Source organism: Athene cunicularia (genome assembly GCF_003259725.1).
Source record: "Athene cunicularia isolate RWA chromosome 1 unlocalized genomic scaffold, athCun1 chr1_part1, whole genome shotgun sequence".
Classification (NCBI taxonomy): Eukaryota; Metazoa; Chordata; class Aves; order Strigiformes; family Strigidae; genus Athene; species Athene cunicularia.
In genome coordinates, this window is record NW_020799091.1 from 89,722,023 (window position 1) to 89,736,660 (window position 14,638).

At 37.4% G+C, this 14,638-nt stretch overlaps 1 protein-coding gene across 1 annotated transcript in view; it reads right to left on the reverse strand.

Annotated features, from left to right (window-relative positions):
- Positions 1 to 14,638, reverse strand: part of CFAP47 (cilia and flagella associated protein 47) — a 338,064-nt gene that overhangs the window by 71,535 nt on the left and 251,891 nt on the right. Inside the window, exons 55-56 of the mRNA XM_026846341.1 lie at positions 8,990 to 9,094; positions 3,691 to 3,847 (exon numbers count right to left, since the gene is read on the reverse strand). Coding sequence (XP_026702142.1) covers positions 3,691 to 3,847; positions 8,990 to 9,094 — 262 coding nt within the window. The remainder of the gene's footprint in view (positions 1 to 3,690; positions 3,848 to 8,989; positions 9,095 to 14,638) is intronic.

Consider the following 14,638-nt stretch of genomic DNA (forward strand, 5'->3'; position numbering starts at 1 on the left):
AAACCTGGGGACCAATAAGAAAGCAAGTGTAGCAAGAGAGCCTTTTGGAAACATATAAAAATAACACCAAGCAGATCCAAGACAGAAGGAAGAAACAGGCACTTTATCAGCTTTTCCTTTCCAGTGAAGAACCTAGGATGTTGATGACTCTCTCTGATAATTTACTGTGAAGAAATACAAGGTAAATGTGAGATTTGTGTATATCAGCAGCAATTATTATTAATTGGATAATTTTGACTAAAAGTATTAGTGGTCAGTCCCTGAGTTTAGTCATGTATGCTGATTTATATGTCCAGCCAATAACCATCACTCTCTGAAATTTTCTGTAACCTCCATGCACAAGGCTGTAGCTGCCTGTGCTCTAGATCTGCTCTAATACAGTGCAGCTGTATCAGACTTCTGTGAAAACAACTAAGTTGTGAGTGAGTAGCATCTGGCACCTCCACCCACTGGCTTGAGTTGCATTTAAACTCAGGCTCCTGCTGTTGGTCCTTGGCCAAGCTAGGTCCTAAGTATGCTGTTTCTGGCCATACACCTTGCCAAGCCTAGCTTACTTAATTTCCTGGCTTGATCAGAGACTTGACTTCTTACCGTTGGCTTGGCTGTTAGTCACTAGACTGTTGGCTGAAACTGGTTACAGCCACCAGATCTGCTATATTGTTCTTGTTCAGATACTGTGGGATTGCAACTCTTGTTTGAAAGGCTTCTGCCAGTCTTGCTGTCACCTTTGGTGTCTGTCTCACTTTTTTGTGGAGCAGCCTATTCTTGTTGCTCCCTGACAGCTAATATCATTGTAGTTTGACTGATAATATCTCACAGTTTGGATTTTGATTTGACCCAAGACTTTAATTAGACTGTTAATAAATTTCTAGTGCCACATATGTGTTCCTTTAGCCCACATATGTTGCACCAGATCTACAGCAGTGTATGATTCCTTGTTATACGCTAGTCCACTGAGAAGGTTCTTGTATCACTAAGTGGGCCTTCTGCTGGAATTCTCAGTCTTCTTAAGTAATCAGATGATTCACTTCTGAGATGTCAATAAATTTTCTGCAAAACTCATCCAACCTTTCTGTACTTTAGTGTACAGAGACTTGAATAAACAATCATCTCATGGTCACAATTGCCTAAGATAGACAAGTGACCAAATTTGTCTTCTCTATCCTTTCTAAACAGCCTTCACCTATCCACAACCATGCACCAATTATGCACATTGTCACTGTCTTCGTGACTGTGATCACACTGCAGCCTTGCAACTGGCCTGGAACTACTGTTCTTCCTGTTTTTCCCATTTGCTGCCCAGGCTCTGTACAAGTGTATGCACAGATATTTCAGGAAAGAATGACCACAGAATCTTCTAGTCTCCTTCAATCTGTTCAATGTTTCCTTGGCTGGGAATATTCGCTATATGAATGAACAGCAAGGTATAGTAACTGCAAGGTCAGCTAAACCTTGGCAATCTTTTCTGCAGCATCTCAGATCTGAGCTCCAGAAAATTAGCCAACTTCCTAGGATGATATGTTGTTACAGAAATTGGCAACCTTTGTCCCATGGAAGTAGTTCAATCACTAGCATTCATTGCTTCCTGTCTAATAGTGCTGGTTATCATCTGAAGACCAAGGTGCTCAGCCCAAACTCTTCCCCATCAATGGAATACTTTTATCTCTTCCTGTCTTCCAGATTTCTGAATTTACTCTTTAGAGGAACAGCTGCAAATGGAAATGGAGACTTCCCCATTGCTGGGACTCTGTCTTCTTGAAGCTTCTGTCTTCTATTGGTCACACCAAACTTCTAAGTCTTGAAGGGTTTGGCTCTTGTTTCTGCAGAGACTCTTCAAAGGTCTTGTCAATCTCTTGTTCATTAACCTTGATGCAATAAAGCTCCTGCATCTGGCACCACAGGTAGTCTACCAGAGCACACTTTAACTGGTGAGGTCATTGCCATTCACAGCCAGTGCCAGGGAGAAACCTCAAGAACTCCCAATTGCCTCAGATCAGGGTGGCAGCATCCACTCTCATGACTTCCATTTGGATTACAGAAACAATGACTGCACCACACCCAGAGCCTGAGAGCAGCTCTTATTGTGTGTTGTCAATATTTATGCATCCTTTTCTACTGCAAGCAGCACTTTTGAGCCTTCGGTATGTGCCCTGAATGCCACCTGCTGCATCAACTGCCCTGTTACTCTGTGCAGACCCAGTCTGCAATGTTCCCTGTCACTTAAGAGTGCCTAGATGCCAGGTAAGTAGGAAGCTAGACAATTCTGTTCCTTTCTCTGCCAGGTCCCCTACTCATCAGATAAACTCTTGCACTGCCCCCAAGATCCTGACCATGATTTACTCAGCCTGTAACCAGTGGATCCACCGCACGCTGTTGCTTCCTTCACTGTTGTCCAGAAGAGAACATCAACAGAAACTCAGAAGTGGTCTGGTCATTTATGAATGGACCTCTATTTTGTGACAGTCGTGAATGAAAATATGTTAGCAGTTAAACATGGGAAACTGCAGTAAAGCCTGCCAAGAAACTTGGTCAGCAAAAATATAGAGCATTCAGTCATGAGACCAAAATACTTTTGCCCATGCACCATTTAGGTAAAAGAATCTCAAAAAATCCTCCATATTTTAACTGTATGTGCAGCCAAAGCTCTATTTCTGTATTTCTAACTTATATCTCAGATGTGTAATTAAAAAGCATGAGTTCAATGAAACAAATAACAATGAATCTACATTTTTTAAAAGTCACATTTCTTCACTTATTCTATGTGTGAAAAACCCCAATTTGTGAGTGTGTAAACCTGGCTTAAAACTTATCTTTGCACAGGTTTGATTTTGCTATTCTCTTATATTTTCCCCTCCATGGGGTCTGTGTCAGGGGACACAGATGGTAAACCATGGTTTATCAGGAAAAAAATCACACTTTATCAGATAAACCACAATTTTTGTTATATGTACATGCCAGTAAATGCTTTGACACCTGTTTTCTGATGCTACATGTTATATTGGGCTAGTAGAGATTCAGAGAAACCTCTAAAGTGCTCTGCTTCAGAGTGAAATTTACTCTTTCATTGTGTAAATTTCAGTCATCAGGATGTATCTGGGACCTTGAACTTGAGTTCTACAGCATTTGAGAAATCTCAGTATGGTCAGTGACTTTGTGATCTTTGATAATTCTCGATCTTATTCTTCAAAGTATGTTTGAAAATATTGCTGAAACATATTTGCTTGGAAGGTCAACCAGAAAAAAACTGAAATGTTTTTCCCTTACTAACTCCTTTAGAGCTATCTAGAATATGACAAAATAATATAAAATATTTTGGAAAACAACTGAGGAACAAAGCCAAAACAAAACATAAGCTATTTGGCTTAGACAAGCATCTCCCAAAACATACCCCAGGAGTCTCCTGTTGCCTAGATGCTACAGTGCAGTCCACAGCCAACAACCAGCTGCATGTATACATGAGGCTGTATGATCTAAGAGGTCTACTGTCACAGTTGTTAAAGGTTTGTGTTATTTTTTAGCTCCCACAGCACAGGCTACAGAGCTTTTCAGGGTGGACATGAATGATACACAGTGCCTCTGTTGATGGGAAATGGAATGAGGCAAATGTAATCACATCCCACTCTCACTTTTAATGAAACCCAAGGAGCTTAAGTTCCTCCCCCCACCACAAAGAAATCCAAACCCCTGTACCTGTTAGCATGACCTCTACCACCACATTTTCAGCAGTTGGATTTTTGAAGGATATGATGACAGAAGAACACTGGCCAATGCATGCACTTATGCTGGTTGGTTCCATCAGCTGAGGAGGAAGACCAGTCCCCGAAAGGTAAAATATCCATTCTTTAAGCTGTAGATGAAATGTGTCATTATTATTATTTGACGAGTCAGATCTGTACATTGTAAGGCATTTTGTCTACTTTCTTCTAGGGTTCTATGTCTCTTTTCTGTTGTAAGCAAACTGCTATTTAACCCTTTCTTTCTATTTCTCTATTCCTTTATTTCTCTCTTTCTTTCTTCTTCCTTCAAGCTGTTATGTTACTCTAATTATTGTTATCTGGAAATCAATAGTTCCAGTCTGGGAGATGTTCACATTTCCTCTTTGCATTTAACTCTGTGCTACTCTGAGCACAGAGTATTTAACTTCCACGTAGCTACTCAAAGCTTCCAGTGTAGTGAATGGAAAGATGTAGGTGATTGTGTCATGGTTTATACCTGGCTAGCAGTCAAACACCACGCAGCCACTCGCTCATCCTCATATATATACTGAGCATGATGTTTTATGATATGGAATATTCCATTGGACAGTTTGGATCAGTGGCTCTGGCTATGCTCCCTCCCAACATCTTGTACACCTGCGCACTAGCAGGACACGGGAAGTTGAAAAGTCCCCGATTTCTTATAATCAACTAAAAATATCAGTATATTATCAATGCTCTCCTAATACCAAATTACATACTGGATCCAAAACACAGCACTCTTCTAGCCACTAAGAAGAAAAATTAGCTCTGTCACAGATGAAACTAGAACGGGTTGCAAGAGGGAAATTAAAAGCATGTATATTAGAACCTGAAAGAAGATGAAGTGAGAATTCTCTTCAGAAAACAAAGGAAGAAGGAAAATAATTCTTTGATGGGACAGCAGTAGAATCACACAAAAAGCTAAAATTGTTACCTCAAAGATAATAAAGAACAGAAGAATTGAGACTATTGAAAATAACTAGTAGATATAGAGTATCACCACAGAGCAGAAAAAAAAGAAAAAAAATAATTAAATTGATATGTTCATTTTGATCTTTTTTTTTTCAGCCTGACAGTGAAGACCTGCCTCCTCAATATTTTCTTTTTTTAAGGTTATAAAGAGTGATGTTAATAATGCCACTTATAATGGAACCTTTAAAAGTGAATGAGCAGCAAAGGTAATGGTAAATACAAAGATACTACAATTATTTTAAACAAAATGCTTAATCTGTACATTCATGTTGCTGATTTTAAATAATAACAGTACAGACTAAAATCCGAGGCTTATTACAAACTGATCAAAATGACCCTTTGATCTGTTTTGTTCATTATCACTCAAAAAAAAGTATGCATTACAAATAAAATAGGAAAAAAAAAAACAAAAACAAACAAACAAAAAACAAAAAACAAAACAAACAAACAAACAAAAAAAACCAACGCAAACCACTATTCTCATGGTCTGAAATATTGCATTTACTTCTGCATAGGCTGTCTGAAAAAAATAAGAAAAATCTATAATAAACAGGGTTCAAAAATCTAACAACATATCTGGAAATGCATACAGTCAAAAGTAATATAGTGAGACTTCTCCAGCATAAACAGGGATAAATAAAATGGCACATCGTATGTCTTCAGAAAATAGCTTTGGACAGCAAAATTGCATGCCTTTATTACAATTTCATAGAGAAACATTCAATCCAAGAAGAAAAAAGACATTTTAATCTTACTAAAGGAAATTTTTTGTTAAAAGTCATCCAAGGCTACAGGATTTTAATTTAAAAAAAAAAAAAAAAAGGAGGAAGAGCTCTTTATATACTGATATAGATACTACCCAATACTAGAAGTCAGAATATAAAAATAGAGCCTATGCTTTGTTTAGGATTTAAGACAGTAATTCATATCACCAGGTTTGTGGGGACTTCTTCGTTACTCAGACTAATAAGCATTAAATCTACCTCTCTTTAAAATTACATTTTGTATTGTTAGCCTGTTTATGGTTACAGATATATGAGCAGGAAGCTAGCACCACTCACTAGTAAGATTCTGACAGGAAAGCAAATGCTGCTGCTATACAGACTTTGAAGCAACACAGGACTAACTCTTTGGTGAAACCCATTTGTTGTTCATAGTCAACTAGAAACTGCCTTAGAGTTGCCAAGCCAGTGTCCCATAGCGTTTGTATTCCTGACTCACGATCTGCCTTACCACATCAGCCTCATGAGGTTAAATGTAAACAGAAGGCTGAGCACACTTTGCAGGCTTATTCTGTGGGACTTGAACACAGGCATGAGCATGTCAGAAGACCATGTTTTTAGAAAGTTGGATGTGTCATGTTGGGATTCTAGAGGGCTTTCTGCGAGAGAATGGACATGTGAGCAATCCTGCGTGAGAACAAGACTGATAAGAGCCTCAGCTGAGCAAGAATGTGATAAGGATGTAACCCTGAATGAGGGGGGATAAACTCGATGAGACAAACAACCCCTGGAAGGGGTTGGGACAGAAGAGGAAGTTCCACAAGGCAGGAAGCCTGGCAAGGCTGATGGGGCACTTTTTATCCAATCCTAAGAAGGTTTAAAGTGCGGGCTAAGTTAACTGTCCAATCTTGAGGACTTGTAGTGCATGTTACTCACGTGTGCAGGAGAACATTATAAAAGGGCTTTCTTAGTTGTAATCAATGGGCATTGCTTGATCACATTGGTCCTGTGTGTGCTCAGCTCTCCCGCAGTGTCAAGCTATTAATGCTCTACACTGGCTTGGTGATACTTTGTGCTTGCTTACAAACACAGTAACAAAAAAAAAAAAAGCTATGAGTCAGTATTAGTCTAACAATGCTTTCCAAGCCCACTGTAAATTTGTGTGAAACACTGTGTTCATAGCAAGCAACTTCATATTGAGGTACAGAGCAGGGGTGAGAGGAGTGCACGTGCTCATATTTTGTGCAGGTGAGCTGTAAAGATCAAGTTTGAGCTTTACTGCCAAAGACTCAGGCTCATGGTCTAGAAACATTAAAGCCTGTAGCTTCCACTCATTTTTTGTGTTTAACAATCAGAGCCAGTTTGAATGCCATTGCTTCAAGTGCTGAGCACCTTTAAAACAACACATTAAAATTTTGTCGAACTGCGCAGCTAAAGGAGCCAAACAAAATTAGTGGTCAGTCTGGAAAATAGAACAAACAACCACAAAGTTATACAGATTATAGGTCCTCTGACCCACTTTGTGATGGAGCTCAAGCTCATGTATGCTCAGTTCAAGAAATCAAGAGGAAAAAATATTAAAAATCACAGAGTCCTAAGTCAAATAATACAAGATTAGGAACTAATATTGAGCTCAGTTTCTCTCTGAAATTACGTACTACCATTAAATGCTCTACATTATACCTGGATGCACAATGTGGTGAAAGAACAGAATAATACAGATATGCTAGAACTCTGGGTGTGGGTTATGTTCAAGCTGACTTTTCTGGCTGTCCCAACAAACTTCATTTCAGATTTTCACAATGATTAGAACTAAACTCAGATTCACTTTGTGAAGAGCTCTTCATACAGCTTCAAACCAGAAAAAAATGAAGCAGGTAATAGCACAGAGGAGTTTCTCTCAGTTCAGTAAAGAAACAAAATCAGTTAAGGCTTGTCCGGTAAGTACTGTCATTAACTGATTTTAGATTAGTCAGCTATTCAGCTATCAGAAGGCTTGTCTATTCAGATATATGTAATGAGAGAAATCAAGGGAGGGAAATCAATGTCAGCATGGGGGAGGTTACATTAAAAGTTGTTTGAGGAATCCACCACTGATGAGAAACATTCTTCAAGTCTTCATTAAAAAGGGCAGTTATATCTGTGCAAATATTCACTGTCAGCTACCAGTATAACAATTAGCAAACTAAAATAGTCTAGATTAATTTAGTAAGAATTGTAGCAGTGAAAATGATTTAAAATTTACAAAATTCAAAAGATTCAGTCATAAAAAGAGCACTCAGAAATTACAAAGGATATACCAATATACTGCAATAGTTAAAGGGGTCTGGACAAAGCAGCTAGAAGGATAGGATACTGACTAAAGTTCACTGCAGATAAAAACTTGGTTTGCCATGACTTGAAAGGAGATGCACTGGATTGCAAGATTCAGGTGGCAAGGCTAAATTTGTTCCTGAAAGGTTTAAATGAATGGTTGCATTGTATTATTGCCTCTGTATTTGGTGAAAAATTTATTTTTTCTGTTTTAAAAATACCCTTAAAATACTCTTAGGATCCAGACAAGATAAGGACATTCTGTCCTATTGAACCAGGCTTGGATATATACTATTCATGTGAGAAGTGCTGTATCCTTGGTTTTATCCTTAATAAATATTTAAGAAGAGAGATCCTGAAACTAAATGATGTGCTAACACCACCTACAATAACCTGGCTGCTCAACACACTTTTATCAGGAAAAAAATTGCCACATCACTTCCTTCACTATTTGTTTTCCTCATATAAAAGCTTTGCTTTTGCAGTATTACTTAAAACACTACAGAAAGCTCCTGGCAGCACTTAACTGGAGTGATTCACAGGTCAGCAGTCTATTAGGATATCTGAAAGTCCAAAAAGAATAGAGAGAGGAAACTGTAGAGAAAGCAAATGCTTCATTCAACAAGAGCTCATGTGATGAAATATTATCATCTACATCATATCAGGTTTTGTTTCCAGATGTAATTTTTAATTAGCTAGTAGGTCATGTTGATGACTCATGTTTCTATATTTACTTGTTTCTCATTTAAAATTAGGAAAATTCACAAAGGAAAAAAAATGTCAACAATTCTAAGATGCTAAAGTATAAAGATTTTCAACTGAAAGAAACAATTCACTTTTTCAAGTGGTGACCTTCCAAAATTCAGATTAGATAAAAAATTTTGCTTGGGCTTGGGAAAAACATCAAGAAATTTAATTTCAGAGGTGATAATGATAAGAAGTGCAGGTCTTCTGGTGTTAAAAAGAGGAGAAGTAATTACCAAGAAATCTGAAATTATTAATTACTTATTCTAGCTCCTCGACCATTATGCCACATTTTAATACTGTAAACAGAATAATTTCTGTGTAAAACTAAGGTTAAAGCAAATTACAACTTTTGAAAACATTTGCATTGGCTTTTTCATTATGCATCCAACCATTAAATTTCAACTTGACCTACAGACTGAAACCCTTACTTACATGCCAATTAAAAATATTATCTAATCTGAATTCCAAGTACTGTGTGCAGCAAACCTAGTATCATACCTGTGAACATCTGAAGGTTATTGATGCCTTGTGATTGCCTCTTCCAAGGGCAGATGGACAGAATTGTACAGGTACTTCAGTGGTGGAACAAGGACAGACAATCAGCTGTACAAATACAAGAAAGCAAAGGAAAGGGGGGGGGGAATCCATTATTTTGAGTCTGTTTCTGTTTTCTGCTTTGTATCAACAGTGCTGATGTTTATGTGATTAATGTGTTCCACCAGATGCATTCTCTCCTCTCAGCAAGCATAGGCTGCTAAGGCAGCTGTAAACAATCCTGGTGGCAGTCACTGCACGTTCACTCCCCAGAAACAACAGAGCTGGTGTTACAGATTGCTCCAAGGGCATGGACAGCAGCTCTCACAAATACCATTCAGAAATGACTTTGGTGTCTGATCATAGTGATGACACTAAAAGGTTATCACATTAACCTCCAAAGACACAAACTGGCTTATAAGAGGAATTCATGGTAGGTTTAAATGAACTCTTCTGCTTACCTTTATCTAAACTAACATTGTAAATGACGTTGCTAGTTTTCTGTTCATCTGAAGTATACTACTTGAGTTTCTGTTGTGCAGGGAAAAGCAAAGTAGCTGACTACAATGGGGTCATAAATGTTTTTAAGCACTAGATAAGCAGTGAAAAAATAAAATTATGAATAATAAAAATGCAAATGCATTGAGAGAATGATCAGTTAGAATAATTTAATGCACAATTACCGTGTTTATTTTTTTTAATTTAAAAAAGTACTAGGCTTTTAATATCATACATGTATAAATAATGTTTGCATGTAAGATATAAAAAAATGATTAATTGGAATTATGGGCACTCAAGATGTACTTTATAAAATGAATATAATTTACAACTAATAAAGGTCAAAACAACACCCTACAATACCTGGCACTGACAAGCCCTTTTTATAAAGTACATGTCAGCCAGGGAAGAACATGCTGCTAACAGGCAGTTATTAAAACATTCATTTTTGTTTACTACTTTTAATGACTGAAAGATGTCTGACTGCACAAACAAGCCCTGCAACCTCTTCCCACCCCAGGGGTTTGGCTGCCTGTGCTGTGATACAGTGCTTGGCTCGGGGAGGAAGACCTGAGCTTAAAACACAGCAAGGCAGGGTCCTCCACCAGCAGCCCTATCCCAGCACACCCAGAGACAGTCAGCAGAGCCATGATGGGGACAGGGATGAGGCCCCACTGTGGCACTGGGATCACTGGCCATGGTCACAGCGCTGAGGCCAAACCACTGAAGCAGGGACAGAGTTCTCCACTCCCAGCCCAGGGCAGAGGCTCCCAATGAAGCTTATGTTGCTTTTTCTTGCTGTTCCATGGCTCTCTTTGCCATCTCAGAGCTGGACCTGGGCAGGGGCCATGGGCATCCTCATCCTGCCAGTCATTTTCTGTGTGTATCTATAGGGTACTGGCACACCTATGGACTGGGATGCTGGTGTACCTTGAACAACGAATATTCCTACTGACAGCAGTGGGAGCTAGATTGAGCAGAAGAGAGGACAGCTCAGATGCAGTCAACTAATGCACAAAATTTGAAATGTTGTTCTTCTCTTTTGGGAGGTAGGTTTTAAAATAATTTATCAGAATATTGCCATAACAGTTTATTTCTTTGAACTCATTGTCTTGTCTACTGAGGAGGTGGTATTGTATTTTTACAAATTTAATTTTACAGTTTCCACTGCAGGACAAAAAACATTTCTGGAAGGATAAGTAGGTGGGTCTCAGGCACAGAACATGTGGCTCACCACTCTGGTCCCACTCCCGCTTGGCAGTGACAGCACCTGGGCTGCCCATACCGGGAGCACAGCACTGCTGCAGCGCCCACACTTCACGATCTCGTACGTCCCGTAGGTGAGTGGGAACTTGAAAGCACATTTGCCAGCAGCAGTCAATGCCACCCTCCCATGCTTCTCACTTTTGCAAGGCTTCTGTGTTACCCAAAATAACAGAACTAAGGGAAAGGGACCTCCCACAAACCATCTCGATCCCCAGCTGCCCCACTGCCCACAGTTCATTTAACTGTTCACCATCTAAATGGAACCTGACCAGCTCATTTCTTAGTGAGCTCCTGGGCAAGCTCATTATCCAGAAACCTTCTTCTGAGACTTTTTACTTTCATTTGCAGTCCAATTCCTCCCTACTTTGTCCAAACCGGCCAGCCTCATTTATCAAATGAAGACTTACAAATGAAGAAAGAAACTTAACGATTACCCCCTCCCAAACAGGTAAAGACAGGTTGCCACAATATAATACATGATTAAATTAAAACTACATTTAAAAAATGTTTAGTAATTTCACTAAGAGATCTACATTATATGGAAAAATGACTCTCCCATAAAGATGAAAAAAGACTGGAATTCAATTTTCAGCAAGCATTACTTGACATATTATCATTACACAGAAAATGCACAGCCACAATGAATCTAAATAATCAACATGGAGTTATGCTAATCCAGCAGACCCTGCTCTGAAAGCAGAAAACATTTTTATTTTTTATATTACAGACACGTTTGTAAAAAATTCATTTTATATTACACAGTATGATATTCTACTGTATCCAGAAGATAATTTGTTTTGAAACAGAGCTGGGTAAAAAAAAAAAACCACAAAAAACCCTTACTTTCTACTGAAAAACCAAAGAATAAATTGTTTTAAAAACTAGAATTGAGAAATAACATTAACAACATGTTTAAAGAAGGTCATACTGTGCCATAATCATTCAATAAAATATGCTGAAATTAACACCCACACCCCCACACCCCCACCTTTCATTTTTTACATAAAGAAGTGTCTTCCAAGATATTCATGTGAAAGAGAACTGGTATCATTGCTTCTCATAAAATTTTAGATATAACTGTTCAAATACAGAAATTGAGTATGAAGTATACACACATTATTCCTGATATAAATCCAACAAAGGAGGAAAATTTGTCATTAAATCTTAAAGTTTATTCTCTACTCCGTTCAAAACAATACTCTCGGTCATTAACAAACTAATAAACCTTGCAGAGACTTTTGAGATTGCACTCCTCTCTGCCAGCCGTTCTTTATTAAGTTATTTTTCCTCAATAAAATGTGTTTCACAGCCAATCAGGATGGAAGACAGCTTCATGAAAAAGGTTTAGGCTCGTTATAAACCAGGAGAATAGCAAGCTAAAAAATTTGAGTGAAAGCATGTTTCTTTTTGGCAATACAGATAATTCCATTTGTAAGAGGTTTTTTGTACATTTAAGTTACATTATAAATACATGTGTGTATAAATATAATACATATACAAGTGAAAGATGTCCATGTATTTATATAGAAGGCAAGAACTAAGTTGGGGAACATAGCATTACTGATGATTGAAAATTTTCATCTGTTAAATGCTGAACATGAATCCTTCTCTGCTAGAGATAAAGCGGTGGTTAGGAATGAAACACAAAATTCAACATCCCAATGTCTGTTCCCCCAGAAACTCATAATGCCCAGTATGCTAATGAAACACAAGTTAGGAATTTTGCAGCAAATTCAGAGGTTCTGTTCAAATTTTAGAGAATTTGTCAACATTTATAAAGATGTTAAGTTATCCTGTACAGTGTAAGGTTAACAAGAGAAACAAAAATCAGGCATGGCTTCTTAAAAATAATAAAAAAGAAAAAAGATATGATAGTCCAAATCACACTAAAAGGAATCCTTGATTACTTTTATGAACTTCTTCAAAGCAAGCCAAGATGGTACATTCCATTTAAAGCTGTTTTGGACTACAACTGCAAAGGTGCTAACAAGATACATATACTTTTCTCATTTTCATCAGTTTACAAAGAAGTTAATGGAGCTGCTCCTAATTTACATGAAGCTGACATGAGATTTAAAGCCTTCGAATTCCATTTAGACTTCATTAAACACCTGAAAGTTCAGGAATACTTAAACATAATTCAACCAGACCTCAGGAAAGCCTATTATTAATGATGTCAGTACTTGAAGTTGAATCAGATCTATAGAAAATAATCCCTTGTGGTATTTCAGTAATGCCTTCTGTTGCAAACTGGAATTGGAACAAACTTCCACACACATGGAATTATGATAAATATTATTTTTGAATATGATTAAACTCTGAAATATTAGTCAAAATTTTGGTTAATATTTTAGGCAATCTCTAAGAAAGATAAAATTTTCTCTGATATTTCTGCTGAATCTGGTTTAGCTAATATAAGTCAGTGAGTGACAAAATCCATTTGAGATATTTTCTGACAGCCCAATGTCTTCAGCAGCTCTACTTTGTAGGTGTCATAAACCCAAATATGGATAATTAAATGAAACAATAAAATTAATTATGCAGAATTCTAAAATAACTTTACTAATTCTCTTCAAACATTACCTATCCTAATTGGACAATCACGTCTTCAATCTATTGTTCTAATAACTTGCTCTTTATTGTTTCATTTTATCCGAGGATCACTCAAATCAGAGTTTTTCTGCTGACAAGAAAGCATTACTTACTTGAAAGAACACAGAAACTTAAATAATAAATATGGGAAAGTTCTTCCACACACCACAAAGACATTAAAACAGGCATTAATATAAATTGCTGACACATAGGTTACAGTTTATAAGAACAAGCTGTAATCTTCTGGAAGTTGAACACAGAGCTGTATGGAGGGACTAAACCTAGGATGCAGTATATTCAGGAGAAATAGGTATTTAAACAACATTCCCTGCCTTTGTCATCAAAACTGTGAAGGAAATCACATTACCTCTCCAAACATCGGACTGAAACATAAAGTTCACAAAGGGACAAATATATGAAATATATACTAGGTAGTTGCTTATAGCAAATTCACCAAAGCTATCTTTTAACTGGAAGAACTACTGTAATTCACAGACAATATTTCAGAATTCAATACATTCAAAATATAGAGCATTGAGTATTCTATTAAGAAGAAAAGAAAGAAAATTACTGCACTTAGTGTTGAATGTGCCTTTTCTTAAACAATGTAATGCAGTTATTGGTGATATGTGAATCTCTAGTGATAAATCAGGAAAGTTGAAAGGAGGATTTTTTTATTTTTTTTTTTTTTAGTATCCTGAACAAGAGAACATGCAATCTACAGGAGCCAAAAGTCACTATAATTAAATCTAATCCACTTGTATGCCAATGACCTAAACATAACATATATAATACTCCTAGGTTATTAATATAGTTTTCATCCATTACTTTTCTTAGCTCCTATTCAAATGCCAATTGATTAAATGATTAGTAATAGAAATTAAGTTTAACACAACAAATGAAGATGTATTAATATGCATGACATAAAAGACAAACTACAATAAAGATTATAGAATCACAGAATCATTTAGGTTGGAAAAGACCTTGAAGATCATCCGGTCCAACCATTAACCTCACACTGACAGTTCCCAACTACACCACATCCCTCAGCGCTATGTCCACCCGACTTTTAAACACCTCCAGGGATGGGGACTCCACCACCTCCCTGGGCAGCCCATTCCAATGCCTAACAACCCTTTCTGGAAAGAAATGCTTCCTAATATCCAGTCTAAACCTTCCCTGGCACAACTTGAGGCCATTCCCTCTTGTCCTATCGCTTATTACTTGGTTAAAGAGACTCATCCCCAACTCTCTGCA